The 19,034-nt window shown below is 39.7% G+C and overlaps 1 protein-coding gene across 1 annotated transcript in view; it reads left to right on the top strand.

Annotated features, from left to right (window-relative positions):
- Window positions 1–3,503: 3,503 nt before the first annotated feature.
- ptchd4 (patched domain containing 4) overlaps window positions 3,504–19,034 on the top strand; it is a 70,093-nt gene continuing 54,562 nt past the window's right edge. The window contains exon 1 of the mRNA XM_041975826.1: window positions 3,504–4,730. Coding sequence (XP_041831760.1) covers window positions 4,131–4,730 — 600 coding nt within the window. The 5' untranslated portion in view covers window positions 3,504–4,130. The remainder of the gene's footprint in view (window positions 4,731–19,034) is intronic.

The raw sequence follows: 19,034 nt of genomic DNA, 5'->3' as shown, positions 1-19,034 counted from the left end.
AAAATGTTGGTTCAGGCATTATCTCTTGAGGAAGCAGACAATATTGAGGGATCTTTATGATTAATTACTCGTGGCATTTAATACTGCAATTAATTGTGAAATTAAGTAATCATGACACCCTTAGTTACTACCCACCTCTGTTTATGGTTCTCAGTAAGATTGTCCAAAAAACTAATGTTCCTGTGGAGATCCTGACCATCCATCCTGAACAACAACTTTAGGTGCTGTATCAGATCGCAACCAAATTGTGTGTGAGGATTGATGTAAAGTCTACAATGAAATAAGATCATTTCAGTCTTGTCTCCGCTTTCAAATTTGTACTCTCCTTTCTTTTGTGTTTACTCTCTTTTCTCTTGTCCCCTGTGAGGTCCAGCCTTAATATGTAAATTCAGAAAAAATCTCATCTAAAATTAAGAATAATAATAAAGTAGAGGAGCATTAAATCCATAAAGCTCCTCAAAATTGGCAAAACAAATTTGTTTGGCACAAAACGGCAGCCAGACCATCATCCTGCTTGATATAATGCTGAACAGGAATAGTTAAGAGAAAAAAAGTTAAATAAAGACTGAAAGCTGGATGCTTCTAGTTGCTCCCATATCCGTTTCCTCACATATCTGTTGAACCAAAATCCACTTGACATTTCAAACACATGCATATATTTTCCATCAGCGATCTGGTTAAGACTCACATACCTGTGTTTTTCCGCGTGGGTCTGGGCCTACTCATAGGTCCAGATAAGACATCCATTTCTGGGCCCATGCCTGCTTCAGCTCTTATATACCAATGTACAACGCTTGTGGGGCCCGTGTATACATGCTGACTGGGACGAGAGCAGCGTGGTGAGTCATCCTGAGTTTTATAACAGAATTGCTTTCAATAGTAGAGGTGATCCCTCAGTAACAATACTCAGAGAGATGACTCAAGTCATTTATGACAAATTGCACTCTCATTGCTGCAATAAGTCCATGCCCATCAGAATGTCTGTAAAATGGTTATTACATAATAACCTCATCCACAGTGTCACTGTCACTTAACCCAAAGGGCAAAAATGTAAATATGATCAAGTTATATCATGGTATCTTTACTGCCATTGGTCAAGTACAAGCACTCAAACAATGTAATGTAGTCAATACTTAACCAAAAGTGTAAATTAGTACATTATTAGGGTTAAAGTTGAGAGAATGTTTCAGTTCTTTACATCTGTATGATGCTCATTGATTAATATAGAACTAAGAAGTAAATCAGACATTGAAAAATGGAATGAAACGATAACAAATATGGAGTATAATATGTGGATATTTTGTTCCTGGGATGCCTTCATCCTTTAATGCGTCTACAGCAGGGCTACTCAATTCGGTTCTACGAGGGCCGCAATCCAGCATGTTTTCCATGTATCCCTGTACCAACACACCTGAGTCAAATTAATGAGTCATTGTGTAGAACCTGATTGGCTGTTAGAGCCACCTAATTTGACTCAGGTGTGTTGGTACAGGGATACATGGAAAACCTTCTGGATTGCGGCCCTCGTAGGACCGAATTGAGTAGCCCTGATCTAGAGTATTTACACTCACTGGCCATTTTATGAGATACACCTCTAAAATAACAAATTATCTAACCAGCCAATCACATGGCAGTAACTCAATAAATTTAGTCATGTAGACGTGGTGAAGACGACTTGCTGAAGTTTGAACTGAGCATCAGAACGATGAAGAAAGGGGATTGAAGTGACTTTGAACATGGCATGGTTGTTGGTCTAAGTATTTCAGAAACTGCTGGTCTACTAGGATTTTCACATGCAACCATATCTAGGGTTCACAGAGAATGGTCTAAAGAAAAGGAAATACACCCCCCCAAGAACAGGAAACTGAGGCTACAATTCACACACACTCACCAACACTGGACAACAGAAGATGGAGAAACGTTGCTGGTCTGATGAGTCTCCATTTCAGCTCCACATTAAGATGCTGGGATCAGAATCTGCTGGAAACATCATGAAAACATGGATCCATCCTGCCTTGGATCAACGCTTCAGGCTGCTGCTGGTGTAATGGTGGGGGGAGATTTTCTTGGCCCACTTATGGCCCCTTAGTACCAAGCATGGTTTAACCACTGCAGCCTACCTGAGTATTGTTGCTGATTGGCAGGTCACTGGGGGAAGACAGAAACTTCTTCCTTGACGTGCATAGATCACCTGTTTCCTACACCAGTTTGAAGTAAATTTTAAAGTAGTTTGCTAATTAGTCATCCTTGTTAAAATAATGACATCTGGCTACTGTTTATCAAGATTTTCACTTTATGGCTAAAAATAAACTATAATGATAGAGAACCTAAGTATCCACATTACTTAGTGCTGACTAAGCTAGTGCTACCTTATCCAGTTTCATTTAAACAGGAAGCTAGCAAGGTTTTTAGTTGATTTTAAAGTAAACAACAGTGTCAAGATGCAGTGAAGGTGAGGACCCAAATGAAGACAGAAGAGGCAGGAGGCAGACCGGTGCAGGTACAAGGTTTTAATAACTAAAACTAAACTTTCAAAACAAAGGACTTTAAAACATGGCATGAAGGCTACGATGATAACAACAACAAATGTCAAACAGCAAAGAATGGACTGGCAAGAAAACCTGAAACCAACGGCCTCAATACCCTAAAGGACTAACTAGACACAGGTGGGGTAACTGAACAATCAGACCAGGTGAACTAATGAGCAGGCAACAGAAAGCAACACAGGACTAACATAACCCTAAATACAAAAACCCATGAACATAAACCATGATCATTACAAACAGCATAAAAAGTAGGAGAAATGTATCCTGTTACCAGACGATTTTGTATAGGAAGATAGAAGAATGAAGAAAAAGGGAGCTTTTTCTGAGTTTTGTGTCCAGAGGAAGGACACAAATCAGGCTGAGACAGACCCAAACCCCAGTATCAGCAGCCTGACATCTCCCAGGGTGGAGTCTACCACCAGACAGTAAACCAGAACAATCCCACTAACCACATCAAGCTCCACACACTGCTCCCCAAAACAACCAACTTAACTTGGACCTTTTTTAACTTGTTGCAGATACTTCCACTTGGTGATCCAGACTATTAATGTTTTAAGATGTTTTATTTTTCATGTCTCTAATGTGACCACAGTAATCACTGCAGTGGATGTGAGTGTGTGTGTGTGGAACACAATCATTTCCTTTTTTTATGGCCATGATGATAAAGTCTTCCCCTTCCCCATAAATAAAAGTCTCTGCCACTGGTCAGCAGCAATTTTCTGCCCTCCTGAGACACCTTGTGCTGGCAATGTCTTCCAGAGAGGGTAATGGGCAGCTGATGATGTTTTGAGCAGTATTCATGACCCTCTGCAGGTTTTTCCTGTCTGGAGTCCAACCTGTGAGGGACTAGGAAAAGTGGACATAACAAATGACACAGGTGGTTCTAACTGAGATTTTAAGGGTGTGTATTTGTTGTTTATTTCAACAATTAGACAAAGGACAGAAAAAACAACAACAAAAAATGTCTTTCTGAGCATTCAGCAGCACAAGTTGGGTTTTCCCACTCAGGAAGCCAAAACTGACTCATTGCTGCCATTACTGGTGGTCTTTCAGCCACCTGCAGGAACATTTTTTTTATTTAACTCTCATGTTGCCTGCATGTTCCTATAATAAGCAGGCACCATCATTCCAACCTGCTTCACGTGCAGCTCCCTTTAACACCACCACATGGTTATAGTTAGGTACATAAATCAGACGCCACCGCTGGAGTGGGAGCTGTGCAGGCAGACAAGCGCACATGCACGCCACACTGCCGCGGCTCGTCGCTGCTACTGCAGCCGGTGCAGCGAAGAAGACTCGCGGCTCGCTCCCCATCACTTGGAGGCGGAATGGCTTGAGATCAGACAACACGGGATTGTCTCCATCGCCTGATGCACGATGCTTTTCTGACTGTCTGCCCCGTCCGTGTGTCTGTCCGTCCGTCTAGCCGAGAACTGCTGCAGTGCTGGCTTTCCAGGTGTTGTGTGTGAGTGTGAGAGAGCGCTTGTGTGTGTGTGTGTACGTGCGTGTTCGAGCGTGTGTGCATGGTGTGGTGTAATTCTCTTACGAATTGTGCTTAGCCGGGGGAACAGAGTCTGATGTCACATGTGCTTCATCGGAGGAGACGGGGCATCTACAAGCTGGATTTTGTGGAGGATGCTGCGGCAAGTGATACACAGAGGGCTCAAGGCTTCGTTCTACTGGCTGGGCTTATTTGTTAGCAGACACCCCGTTTTCTTCCTCACCGTCCCCGCTGTCCTCACCATCATTTTCGGATCTACCGTACTGAGCCGATTCAAGCCAGAGAGGGACCTGGAGGTGCTGGTCGCCCCGACTCACAGCCTCGCGAAGATCGAGCGGAGTCTCGCCAACAGCCTGTTTCCCATCGACCAATCGAAGCACAAGCTGTACTCGGATTTGCACACCCCGGGCAGATATGGCAGGCTGATCCTTCTGGCCAAGTCTGGGGGTAACATTTTAGAGCTGGCCGACCAGGTCCTGCAGGTCCACAAGCAGGTGTTGGATTTGCGCGTCAATTACAAGGGATTCAATTACACGTTCGCGCACCTCTGCGTCTTAAGCCACAGGGACAAGCGCTGCCTTTTGGATGATATCATCACCATATTCGAAGATATCAGACAAGCTGTGCTCTCCAACAGCACTTTCCATAAGGTGCCCCTGAGCTATCCAAACACCACATTAAAGGTGAGATTTTTATTGCACACGCATGTCAAAGCCAGGCCCCGTGCACACTCAGTGCATCAGCAGTCAGCTTGTGAATAGCTGTTGCAGGCTGGCCCATGGAGCTTGCCATAATTTCTGAATGAAAGCAATGGGCTTGTATTCACTCAGACTGTGATGTGGGGCTGCATATTGCCACATATATCAACCGGCGAGGGAATCCTCTTCATAACACACACACACACACACACACACAGCCGGCGTGTCAGTGTTCTGCCTCCCGTGTTGGTGCAGGTGAAGTGATTGGCTGCATGTAGCTGCTCTGTTCCTCCACTCATATTGAACACACACACAGGGATATCCTGTGCTTTTTTTTCTTTTTTTTTTTTTTTTTTTTGATGCAGTGTCTCCCTCTTGCTTTCTCCTGGCCTCACTGTTACATGGCAAGACTCGGGTTTTCTGCCTGCAGCATCTCTACTGCACATATGCAGCTGTATGCATACAAACATCGAGGTGCACAATCAGATTTAACTAAGAAACACATGAGGTGGAGATGTGACCTGCAGAGACACCCCCTGTCCTTGTTGTATGAGTTCAGTTCAGAGTCATGAATATATTGTGGTTGTAAATATTTGCAAATAATTTCAGAGTTTGCAGTTATAAATCAAGGTCTGTCGCCTTATGAAAACAGAAAATACGGCTGATAAATTTTAGAATGTGTTGAAAAGAATTTGTATGAGTGTAAAAAAAATTGTATCTGTAAAGAATAATTGAGAAAAAAAGAAAAAAAGGGTTGTGTTTTTGACAACATTTGTTCATGTATGCCACATGGGTCTTGCATGCAAGACTTAAGTTGCAGATGCAGATTTTTGTCCCTGTCTTTACACCTCTATCTGACTGGATGTTGACAAATCAAAGTGTCCAATCAGAAAGCAGACAGCTTCCTGTCCTCCAGCACTGCTGCAGGTTCTCAAAGGTGAGAAGATTTTAAAGACGGATGATGGGAACACTGTCCCTTTTGGCCCATTATTGTTGGCAGTCGCTTTTCTCCTCTGACTTAGATTTGGGGTAGCCGCTGCTGCATTAGGAGGCTCCACATGGCTCTTCACAGCTCCTCCAAAAGCAAGTATTGCTTCTGGTTGGCTGTTGGACCCTCAAAAAGACATGCACTTGGGATGTATAGGATGTAAATATGTCAGCCTCAGGTTATGCCCAAGACATAATTACATTCTTCAGTGGCCACTTCTCTCTTTGTCCTGCTGTGTCATTTTGATGCTCCAACCATGGAGCCTGCTGGTGGAGCTAACACAGTTATCCTGAGCCTGTATTTCCAGCCTTACTTGACCTGGCCCCTCCAGAACCTCTGCGACCCCTCAGAGGCCAGCTCACACTTTTACTTGGTAGGCTACTCCTTCTCAACTTCTGTGCCTACCTCTTCCTCCGCCGCAGAAGATGACAACACACATTTGTAAGCGGTGTGCCTCTTTTTTTTCCTATTTCTAATTTAAAGGGGGTTTGAGGGTTAAAATTTCACTTTATTTTCCAAAATATCATAAATTATAACTCACCAGTCACAGTAGTTACACCATCATCCATCTCTACAATTTACTCCCCTTTAAGCACCTACAGCAGTGCTAGAGGACAGGAAGCGGCCTGCTCACTGATTGGACACTTTGATTAGTCAGCATCCAATCAGATAGAGGTATAAAGAGGTATAAAGACGGGGGCAAAAGTCGGCATCCACAGTGTTAGAGTCTTTCGCTCAGTTTACCACTTTGCATCTGTCAACAGATAATTGCAAAAGCGTATTTTTCTTTACAGATACAGATGATTTTTATACTTTAAAATCAAAAACTTGATTTTCTCAGGCAGATTTTCCCCCACAGCGTGACAGCTTAACTTTCAAACACAAACTTTGAAAATTATTACAAATTTTCTTTTACAACCATAAAATCTTTATGACTCTAAATTGAGCCAGTAATGGTGGTATTTGGTATTCTTTATTTATTTAATTTCAAGCAAAAAAATAACACACACACACACACACATATCTATCATATATATATATATATATATATATTTATTTTTTTTTTTTTTATTTTTTTTTTTTTCAAAATAACAACTACTGTCAAATCCGAAAGGAGCAGGATGTATTTATTCCTGCATCCTTTCTGATCATAGCTTGCACTAACTTGTAGTTCTTGCACTAAATCACGTAATTGAACTTTAGTTTATCAGAAATTAAGCACATAAATATATACACATACATGGATACATTTACACACACACACACACATACATATATATATATATATATATATATATATGTGTGTGTGTGTGTGTAAAATACATAGATAAATAAATACATTTATATATACACACACATATATACAATGGGGGAAATAAGTATTGGACACGTCAACTTTTTTCTCATTATATTTATTTCCAAAGATGCCATTCATGTGACATTTCTTCCAGACACTGGTATTAACTCAAATAATCCACGCATGAAAAGAAATCACAAGATTCAAATCCATAAATAGTGATTATGTGGAATTAAGTGCAATAACACAGGAAAAAAGTATTGAACACACCATGGGAAAGCTGTATAGTTTGGCAAGGAAAGGCACCATACCATCTCAAACCTGAAAGTAATTAGTCTTTGTACTTCCTATAAGTGCAAACCAACATCAGCTGGGTTAGTGCTAATTGATGGCCCTATAAACAGGTTGTTTTTTTTACTAAGTAGTCAAACAAGACACATCTCATGATGGGTAAAAGCAAGGAGCTCTCTCAAGACCTTCGCAGCCTGATTGTTGCTCAGCATCAGAATGGAACTGGTTATAGACTTATCTCAAAGAATCTGAGTATTCCAGTAAGCACCGTTGGGGCCATTATCCGCAAGTGGAAGAAGCATCACCTTATCATCAACAGGCTGCGCACAGGAGCTCCTCGCAAGATTTCTGACCAGGGAGTCAGAAAGATGGTCAGAAGAGTTCTCAAAGAGCCAAGGACCACCCGGAAAGCGCTCCAGAAAGACATGGAGGCAGCAGGTACAAGTGTTACAGAGAAAACGATAGGCAATGCACTCCACCGCCATGGCCTCTATGGACGTTCAGCCCGCAAGACTCCGTTCCTCAAAAAAAGGCATGTTGAAGCTCGTTTACAGTTTGCTAAACAGCATCTGGATAAGCCTGTGGAATACTGGGAGAATGTTGTCTGGTCAGATGAGACCAAAATTGAACTTTTTGGCTGTCATACTACACACCATGTTTGGAGGAGAAATGGCACTGCACATCACCCAAATAACACTATACCAACAGTGAAGTTTGGTGGTGGAAACATCATGGCGTGGGGTTGTTTCTCATCTCGGGGTACTGGCAGACCTCATATAATTGAAGGAGCAATGAATGGAAACATCTATCGGCACATTCTTGAGATGAACCTGCTGCCATCCACCAGGATGATGAAGATGAGACGTGGCTGGACCTTTCAACAGGACAATGATCCGAAGCACACGGCAAAGTTGACTCTCGAATGGTTTAAAAAAAAGAAAATCAATGTGTTAGAATGGCCCAGTCAATCACCTGACCTAAATCCGATTGAACATTTGTGGAAAGAACTAAAGATAGGGGTTCACCAGAGGGCACCAAAGAATATTCAAGATTTGAAGACAATCTGTGCGGAGGAATGGGCAAAAATCACACCTGAGCAGTGTGGGCGATTAGTTCATACATACAAGAAGCGTCTGGAAGCAGTCATTGCAAACAAAGGCTTCTCCACAAAGTATTAAACGAGTCTCAGATAGTGTGTTCAATACTTTTTTCCTGTGTTATTGCACTTAATTCCACATAATCACTATTTATGGATTTGAATCTTGTGATTTCTTTTCATGCGTGGATTATTTGAGTTAATACCAGTGTCTGGAAGAAATGTCACATGAATGGCATCTTTGGAAATAAATATAATGAGAAAAAAGTTGACGTGTCCAATACTTATTTCCCCCATTGTACATACTGGCACATGCATATGACCTACATGCATACATACATACATAAACATATTCATATAAACATATACTTATTTATACATGTACAATTCCATGTTTGTATACTCATACATTACATACATATATACACATACATACGCATGCCTATATTTTTATATATAGATATTCAGGCCTATAGATTGTTAACTGCATGGGTTTTTAGAAATGTTTTATTTCTTTCTCTCTTGCAAAGATGCAGCACTTTTGATCACTGTTACAACACAAGGTTAGTACAGTGCCAGCGCTCTGATCTTAAGCTACATGATATGGGCTCCTTCCTTACAGCACTCTACAACAGAGTTAATTAGTTTATGGTACAAACGCTTCTTCTCTACCTGCCATATATGTAATATTTTCTCAGGCTGACACAAGCAGCACAAACCAGAGCATGGCCTGCCGGGTCTTTTCGAATGGCAGATTGTAACTTCCACTGAGATGTTACAGCAATGGGAGCTCCGGTCTGTGTTGTCTCAGTGTCTGACAGGCTGCTGGGGCCGTCCACCGTGCTGTAGCAGACTGTTCTGATAGTCAGTCACAGAAATGAAGCAGTGTGACATATTCAGACTAATGCCTGAATATATCGATACTGACGCAGAAACAATAGCAAAGCAGAAATCCTAAAAGTAAAAAAAGAAAAAAAAAATCTAACAGTTAACAGCATGAAACCTAAATTTAATTAATTTTTAAAATCATTTCTTTGCTTTTCTTCTGTATTGAATAGGCATTTAAAATCCAGTTTAAACAAATCATACATATGATGTAAATTATTCCACTTTATAATAACTATGTTCAAATAAACCAGTTCATAAAAAGTTAATACCTAGTTGAGAATACCAAGAGATTGCATCGACTCTCAATCTTTTTGATTCAATCTAGGGCTCCACAATTAATCAGATTTTGATCGAGATCACGATTTTGGTGGCCACAAATAAATAAACCTGATAGTCAACATTTACATTCAAAATGTGGCTCTGCTGCATCTCTGATCACACACATTCTCAACCAGTAGTCTGCCAACCACCAGAGGGCCAACGCAAGGCCAAAGCTTCATTAAGCTGCCTAAATAACAAGGACGCACGCCAGTTGACAGCTAGCTGTACTCAGTTTTGCCAACTTAGCAACTTTGTCGCTATATTTAGCGAGTTTTCGCTTGCCTCTGGCGACTTTTTTTTTTTAAAAAGCGACTAGTGACAAATCTGGCCACTTTTTCTTGTGATATTGGAGACTTTTGGAGACTGATGTAAAAGAGCGTATAGTTTACTCTTTGATGGGTGCTGGGCAGACCCCTTCCCCATCTAAAGCACTCAGGAGAGGCTTGGTCCTCCCGCAGCAGAGCTACATTCAGAGCGGGAGATGTTCGCCTCTGTTTCATGACCCGGCTGAAAATGAAACATACAAAGCTGCTGCTGGAGGATCCTGCTGGCTTACCGTCAGATATTAATGCTGATTAATGAAGAGTGTGGACATAAATATTTAAAAAGTTAAAAGTGTTGTGACATGTTGCCGACTCCTAATTAAAAAAACCAACCAAACAAACAAAAACAAACAAACAAATTACACTTTAGAAAATTAAACTTAAAAACAAGGAAAATATTGACTGAAGAATTTAATTGTATTATTTTTTTACTGTTTTAAACATTTTTAGGTTGTCTTTTCATCAATTTTTCTCACAACATCCACAGTAGCATCCACTACAACTATATATACTAGTGATGGATGTTCGGTTCTTTTCAGAGAGCCGGCTCTTAGAGCCGAACAGCTCTTAATTTAGCATCTTTTGTAGCCCCATAATTTACATTAACTTCTCAAAAATGAATGGTAAATGTAATTTTTTTTTACATTATTTATCAAACATTGTAATTTAATGTTTAATTTTTCCCTAAAAATAGTTGACACATAGTTTGTTTATAATTGGTGCAATAAAAATACATGTTTTTCCAAACACAGTGAATGATCGTGATTAATAATCATGATTACAATATTGTTTAAAATAATCGTGATTATTATTTTGGTCATAATTGTGCAGCCTTAATTCCATCCTCCATTGTGAGTGGCGATGGTGGAAAAATAAAACTTTCTTTTAACGGGAAGGAAAACACTCCAACAGAACCAGAATCAGTAAGGGCAGCCATCTGCCTGGACCAGTTGGGGTTTAAAAGAACTGTACATAGGGGTCAATAAACACCATAACTCTGAGCCTGTGTTACCTGCTGAAAAAGAAATACTGTAGAGAAACACAAATTAATGACAACAGTAATGTCAGATATTTCTACATGGAGAGTAAAGACAGAAAATTGTTCTTGGTGCATTGTGGGATGTTGCCCCAGCAGACTTAACCTCTAGCAGCATAACTAGTTTTTGATTTACAAGGTGGTGCAGACAGAGCCTTGGTGCTTCGCTCTCTGGTACTTTTTTTTTTGTTTGTTTGTTTTGTTTTTGTCTGGTTTTCTGCAGTCCCTCTCTATTTACTTACTCCAGGGAGGATCTTTGAAAGATCGGACAGTGAACTGCTAAAACCAGTTTTCTCTGACCCAGACAGTTTTACAGAGATTCTGGTTGGAGGAGCACCGGCTCTATTTGGGATTTGCCGGAGACACAGACAGGGTAAACACACTCCTTGTCATACTGTGGCAGCAGGAATTTTGTACTCGTTCCTGTCTATACATCCAGTGAAGTTCACTCCCTGGCAAATAAGGTAGATGAGCTGCTGCTTGTCACTGCAAGAAACATGAACTTCAGCAGATCTGCCGCTCCGTGCTTCACGTAAACTTGGCTCAGTGAACAGATCAGTGTGGAGAGGCCCACAGCTCATCACCAGCTACAGGAGACCACCACAAATCCCAGACTTGCTGATGATCTGAATAGCTTCTACTCCAGGTTTGAGAAGCAGTCCTTCACACCTTCAACCAACACAACAGCTACATTTACATGAGAGTTTTAATTCCCTTTAAATTCAGAAGGGTTAGGGTGTTTTAAAAGATTTAAAATGACCTTGTAAACAGTTAATTCTGAATGAAAATGGCCATTCTAAATTAAATTTAAAACTGAAGTAAGCGGCTGGTTAATTCTGATTTTAAATCCGAACGTAATGATTCCTCGATCATTTATACGTACATTCCACTTTAAATTAATTCCAGTTATTCTGCACATACTGATTCCCTTGTCCTGTTGCAATGATGAGACGGTACTCTAACTCCCTTCTCCTCCTCAGCTGACGAAAGTGAAGTAGTACGCTAGTGTCAAGCTGCTGCTTCAAAACTATCAATCAAAATCAAAGCAAAAATGTTTTTTTTTTTATGCGGTCTTCCATGTTGTAGCCAAAAAGAAACGAAACAGGAACTGGAGTTTGTTTACTTCCAGTGGACGTAAATACATCGCGCCCACCCCCAGTCCAATCAGAACTCTTCCCAACCACCAGACCTGAAGCAGAATTGAATACAGGCATTTTTCAAGTAAACCTTAATTAAGAATTACTTTTTCCATGTAAACGTAAAGAAGAATACTTTATTTTTGAATAATTTAATTTTGAATAATTAATTATGAATTAAAAAACATCTAATAGGTCTCCCTGCAACCCCACACCCCTCCAATCAGACCCCCTGCCTGCAATAAGGATCTGTGAGGAGGAGGAGTGCTGATACTTTTGGAGACAGAAGATCAGTAAGGTTCCAGGACCCAACCTGCCTGAGAGTTTGTGCTTAACAGCTTGCGCCCACCTTCACACTGATCTTTAACCAATCCCTGGAGCTGTGTGAAGTGCCCTCATGCTTCAAATGCTCCACCATTATACCGGTCCCCAAGAAGTCCTCTATCACAGGATCAAATGACTACAGGCTCATCACCTTGACATCTATGGTCATGAAATCCTTCAAGAGACTGGTGTTGAGCCACCTGAAGGACTTCATAGGTCCCCTGTTGGACCCCCTGCAGTTTGTCTTCAGGGAAAAAAGTTTGATCCAAGGATCGAGGATCCTGTTTGTGGACTTCAGCTTGGTATTCAACACCGTCATCCCTGAAATCCTCCACCAGAAGCTCACTCAGCTCACAGTGCCCACCTTTACCTGCCAGTGGATTGTCAGTTTTCTGACTGACAGAAGGCAGCAGGTCTGTTTGTTTGCTTGTTTATTGTTTAGATCTCCATTAGCTGTTGTCATTTCACAGCAGCTACTCTTCCTGGGGTCTCCACAAAATCATTAATACATCCATTAATTAAAATACATAACATTCAGCACACAACCACACAAACATCAAACACAAAGACACTTGCTCAAAGTACAAAAATAACATGTATAACACAGAAAGCTAACAATGGCATTGTAACTATATTTCCTCTGCAAACTAAGGAATTGCATCATCTCACCACTCTCAAAACAATGAGGGTGGGATACTTCAGCACTCAGTCTATCAGCACTGGCACCGCCCAGGGCTCTGTCCTCTCTCCACTGTTCTTCTCCCTCTACACCAATGACTGCACTTCTGGGGACTCTTCTATGTAACTCATGTGATATGCTGATGACACCACTGTGATCTGTTTGATCTGGGACGAGTCCACATACAGACGGGCATTGGTTCCACTGGTGTAGTTAGAACCATCTGGAGATGAACGCACTCAAGACTGTGGAGATGACAGTGGACTTCAGGAGAGAAATCCCCCTCATCATCCTCAACAACATAGTGTCACCTTTTAGCTTCCTGGGAACCACAATCTCTCGGGATCTGAGGTGAACTCCTCACCAAGAAAAAGGCCCAGCAGAGGTTGTACTTACTTTTTGTTCTGAAAGTACAATGACAGCAAAATTCACTGGAGTCAAATTCCTGGCGCTGGTGAAATGTACTCTCGAACTCGAGCGTAGGGTTATGGCATTGTGCTGTAGTTTCTCTTCCGCAGTTGCCACACAAATTCAGCAAGAGGCTCCACAAATCCAGAAACACATATTCACAAACAGACCCATAACAAGGGAGCATTTCCACATTCCCACACTACATGTAGTGGTGCACGTGAGGTCTGGAAGATGTGTACTACAGTGCTACAAGATAGAGGACACTATTGCATAGAAGTTAAAAATGTTTGAAATATGTTATTTCAGAAAATATTGCAGAGTGCAACATAAAATGTCTAAAAACAGGGTTATGAGTTAAGTTGTTCACTCTAATTGTGTCTATATGCATCATTGGAAATCAAATGTACAAACTAATGTATTATCATTTACCGTTAGGCTGCACATCTTGTCACTTCTAGGCACAGCTTTTCTCTAAAATGTTTGAGCTTCTGTGCTATCTTGCTATCATTTCTAGAAACATGTGCCAGAATAGTTTGAGGAGAGCAGGATTTTGATCTTGTTGCTGGTTCTGTGGATCATAGAAAGTAATTCCATTGAAGACTTTTCACAGTTCTTTGATAAAACCAGTTTAATAGGGCCTCACACACAGCATGCATGGTGGCTGAAGTTGCTTTACAACTGTTTCTTTTGTTGCTTTGACATGAAATATTTGCTTTTGAAGAAGCTCTCTTCTGTGCACTCACTTTTAAACCTAAAATGTTGAATTTATTCTATTTGTCAAGTGCAAATATTACAGTTCAAAGGGTAGAATTTCCTGTGGTTCCAAATTTCCAGCTTCCACTATCTTTTAATATTTTAACAACCAAAAGATTTAATTAGGAAATAATTACTTAATTTAATGACAGTTATTATTAGTCTGGGCCTTAAATCGAATCAAATAAAATTTTATTGATAAAGCACCTTTTATATAAAAGTAGTACAAAGTGCTTTACATAATAAAATTCCCGCAAAAACAATGTTTGCAGATAAAAACATTGTTTTTAGAATAGAATAGAAATACTTTATTAATCCCTTCAGAAAGCCCTCAGGGAAGTGTGCCTTCATACTTTTTTCCTTTTTATTTTTGGAATTTATCATTACTGTTAGTGTTAACATTATTAAGATTGTTCAATCTGGTTTTATAACTGGGTATACAAGCCAATTCTAGATAAAGTTAGGATGTTTTGTATAATGTAAAAAAAAACAGAACACAACGTCATAAACCAAAATTTTAACATATGGTAAAAAAAAAAAAAAAACAGTACCTAGCCAAAAGAAAAAATTGCCTCCTGGATATAACTGAAAAAAAAAACAAATTTGAGTCTCCTACTGTATAGTTACTGCATGGGCAATTTATTTAACCAAAACTGATGCAATGAGCAGCTTCTTATATCTTAACAACCACGTAGAAAGACATGGAAAATATGTTTGTCTGTTTAAGAAGAGTCCAGTCATTAGCCTCAAACAAAGAAAAGGAGAAACTGAAGCTACAAAAACTGGTTTTAGGACTGCCCAACGCATTATTAAAAACTGGAAATAAAGTGGAGAACCATCATCTTTCAGGAAGAAATGTGGTCAGAAAAACAGCCTGAATGATGGTGATCAGCGATCACTTTAACGTTTAGTGAAATCAACTCAAAGAAAAGCAGCAATAGAACTCAGGGCTATTTTTAATAGTGAAAGTAAGAGCATTTCATGCACAATGTGAAGTGAACTCAAGGGATTGGGACTAAACAGCTGTGCAGCCATAAGAAAATCACTTTTTCGTGAGAATAATCAGACAAAAAAATAGCTTCAAATTTGCTAGGGAGCATAAATATTGGACTCTGGAGCAAAGGAAAAAGGTCATGTGGTCTAGATTTACCCTGTTCCATAGTGATGGGAACATCAGGGTAAGAAGAGAGGAGGATGAAGTGATGCAACCATCATGCCTAGTGCTTACTCTACAAGCCTGTGGGGGCAGTCTATGATCTGGGGTTGCTGCATTTGATCAGATCTAGTTTCAGGTCTAGTTTCAGATCTAGTTTCAGGTCTAGTTTCAGGTCTAGTTTCAGGTCTAGTTTCAGCAACATTATGTGGCCAAAGAATGAGGTCAGCTGACAACCTTAATATACTGAATGAGCAGGTAATTCCATCTTACCTGAAACATATTCCAAGATGACACTGCAGGATTCATGGGGCTCAGATTGTGAAAGAGTGGTTCAGGGAGCAGGAGACATCATTTTCACACATGGATTGGACCCCACAGTCCAGACAAGAACCTCATTGACAATGTTTGGGATGTGCTGGGGAAGGCTTTGTGCAGTGGTTGGACTCGCCCATCATCAATGCAAGATATTTATGAAAAGTTAATGCAAATCTGGATGGAAATAAATTTGACATTACAGAAGCTTATAGAAACAAAGCCACAGCGAATGCTGCTGTAGGCGGTCCAAACAAGTGTTTTTTTTTATTTTTATATTGTCTGGATAGAAAACTTAGAGGTTTGCTTTCAAACCTCTACATACCTTTTAGTTTTAATGGTGCTTTTTAATTTAGTCCATGTTTTAATTTTTGTTTATCTGGTTTATTTGACAGGAATGTTGTAAATTAATAGACATTACTGTAAATGTAGCAGACTTAGCCAAATGAATATTTTACATCTGCTGGCCCTGGACGAGGAGAAAAAAACAAACAGCAAGAGAAAAATTTCACACTACAAACAACAATGAAGATAAATGTACATACAACATACTAATAATAGTGAACAGTCTAAAGTACGATAAACCACATTGCTAAAATAAATAAATAAATACTAACAGTAACACAATATCCAATTTCTGTGCTGATTTCCATGTCTGTAAAAAGACTGCTGGAACGTTCCTTTGAATGTATTTACATCATACAGTATGCATGTTGGTACACACAGAAATCTGTAGCTACTTTTACATGAGTAATTTCTCACCAACATGAGCCAAAGTATTTCCCATGTGAAGGTTGTTGCAGTCTCCTTCCTCTCCAGCTCTCCTGACACCAAATCAGTTACTCTGCACTTTCCATGTTCCTGAATCCTCCTCCTCTCTGCCTGCCTGTCTGACAAGCTGTCTACGCTAATTCATTTGCCTGACATCTTATGCCTTCTCCTGCTCTTTGATGTCACGACTGGGATTTATTTCTGTGCTTGTTATAGAGACACAGTCTTTGTATGACAAAAGGGAAAAAAAATCATACTTTTTGCTGAGTTGAACTTTAGATCTGCTCCAGGGAGAAAATGCTTTTAATATATACTTTTTTATGCATAGTTTACTGTATTTTCAGTTGCATGATCTTTTGAAGCTTCTAGGTAAGTAAAAAATAGATTAAACATTATAAAATACAGCAAAGGTCCATGACAGGATCAAAATCCTTTTAAGGTGAGGAAAGGTGTAGATAATGAGGACATGAATTTATTTTATAAAGAGTTAAATATAACAAATGTAAGAAATCAAAGTTATTAAAAATAATATCAAACTTATTTATTATATAATATAATTTTCAAGTCTGGAGTTGCATAAGCTAAGAAAACTCTTCTAAGTAATGTTTGTGGTGATCAAGTTGGTTGGTGGGTTACACAGAAACTACAAAATGTTTATTCAGAAAACATCACATGTATTGAATATAAATGGAGCCTGTTGGTAAAAAGCTGAAATCTCTTCAAACTATAAGTGAATTTATGGGTCATTTCAAATGTCAGACGTTTAGAGACTGATCTCACTGATTAGCGAGATCCTTAAAATCCATCTGTATATCCATCACTAAAGGCAGACATTTCCCCTCATTTAGTCATGAATAGATGTGAGGTTGATTAATAATTTGCATATGTAAAACCTATTTCAAGAAAAGTTAGGAAATTTTCCTAAAATGCAATAAAACTTACAGTATGTCTGTAATTATTAATTCATGTCATTTTTTCATACAGACCCCATAAAGATGACTTATCACAGTCTTCCTGGTTAAAACATTGACCTAATATCTTTTCAGCATACCTGTGTGCACTCTGCCTCAGTTGTACCTTTACTAAATCAACATCCATGCTGTGTACACTAATACACCTCTATACTATCACAAACACTGACGTCTGCACCGTTAGTTTAGAACTGTCTGGAATGTCTTCTTTGTCTTTACAATAAGTGGGCAAGTCAAATGAGACATTCACTTGCAAAGTGAAGAGTGGGAAATGTGCTTAATTATAGGGTATCAGTTCTGGATTCACTTTCATAAAGTGAAGGAGGCTTTGAACTATTTTTAGTTCAAAGGACCTTGATGTAGGGTGAAAAGAAAGGAAGGAAAGAAAGAAGGAAATGCGACACTGTCAGAGCTGTTATACATGCACACTACTAATGTGCAAAGCTGCGGCTGTTATAACACCCTCATTCACAACAAATCCTTTTTGTAAATGGTAAACGGTTCATATTCATATAGTTTTGTGTGTGTGTGTGTGTGTGTGTGTGTGTGTGTGTGTGTGTGTGTGTGTGTGTGTGTGTGTGTGTGTGTGTGTATAAAGAAAGACTTTACTTTGGTGATTCATTATGTACATTCCTGGAGCCATCATTACCCGGCAACATATCAAGGCTGAGAAACCGCATTTCGCTTTTTATGCAGCCTGGGGCGTCATGTGACAGCTGTGTGTTGCTTTACAGCATCACATCGCATCAACTGGATATCAATGCACCATACTCTCCATTTTGTGTGAGGGGCTGTGTGAGACATTTTTCAGAATTACCTTCTAATTTTTTCACACATTATACTAAAACTTTTCATATGTCATACTACAATCACTCACACTACAGAGAAACCTCTCATATACTGTACTGAAATGCTCTCATAATACTGAAATCATTCACACATTAAAGTAAAATTTCTGAAATCACATTTCACTAGTATGTATGAACAGAATTCTACTAGTGTGTGTGAGAGACAAATTTCACTTGAAAAGGAAGTCATTTCAGTTGAAACAGAAGTCACGTAGTAGAAAAAAAAGAGTGCATTTTCAAAACAAACTGAAAAGGAAGAAGTTGGAGAACACTGTGACAAATGTTTTATGAAGACTATTAGAATGGTTAGGTCTTACGCGACAGCAGCCAGAAAGCCGACGATTGCATGTCCGAATGAGTACATGCTAACTAGCCACCTAGCATAACTCGGCCATTAAGATATGCATTGCGGTCAAAGGAAGACCTGGACAGTACTGAACAACATACACTTCACCTGCGTTTGGAGTGTTCTCCAGGATATGACTCACACTGCTGTGATATTGTGTGCAGGACTGCACAGGACAGAATTATGTTGCAGACTTTGGAGCATTTGGGGCATCATTTATCATTTAGGAAAATTTTATAAGACTTACGATAATCAGGCATTTGCCATCCTTGTTCTGGAAGGGGGAAATCGGGACAAAAACAGCCCGATAATTGTTATGGGTGTCTTCTGCTCAAGCTGAGG

This window comes from Melanotaenia boesemani, chromosome 22 (genome assembly GCF_017639745.1).
Source record: "Melanotaenia boesemani isolate fMelBoe1 chromosome 22, fMelBoe1.pri, whole genome shotgun sequence".
NCBI lineage: Eukaryota > Metazoa > Chordata > Actinopteri > Atheriniformes > Melanotaeniidae > Melanotaenia > Melanotaenia boesemani.
Note: the sequence above shows the minus strand (reverse complement) of the source record. Positions and strands in the feature narration are given on the sequence as shown.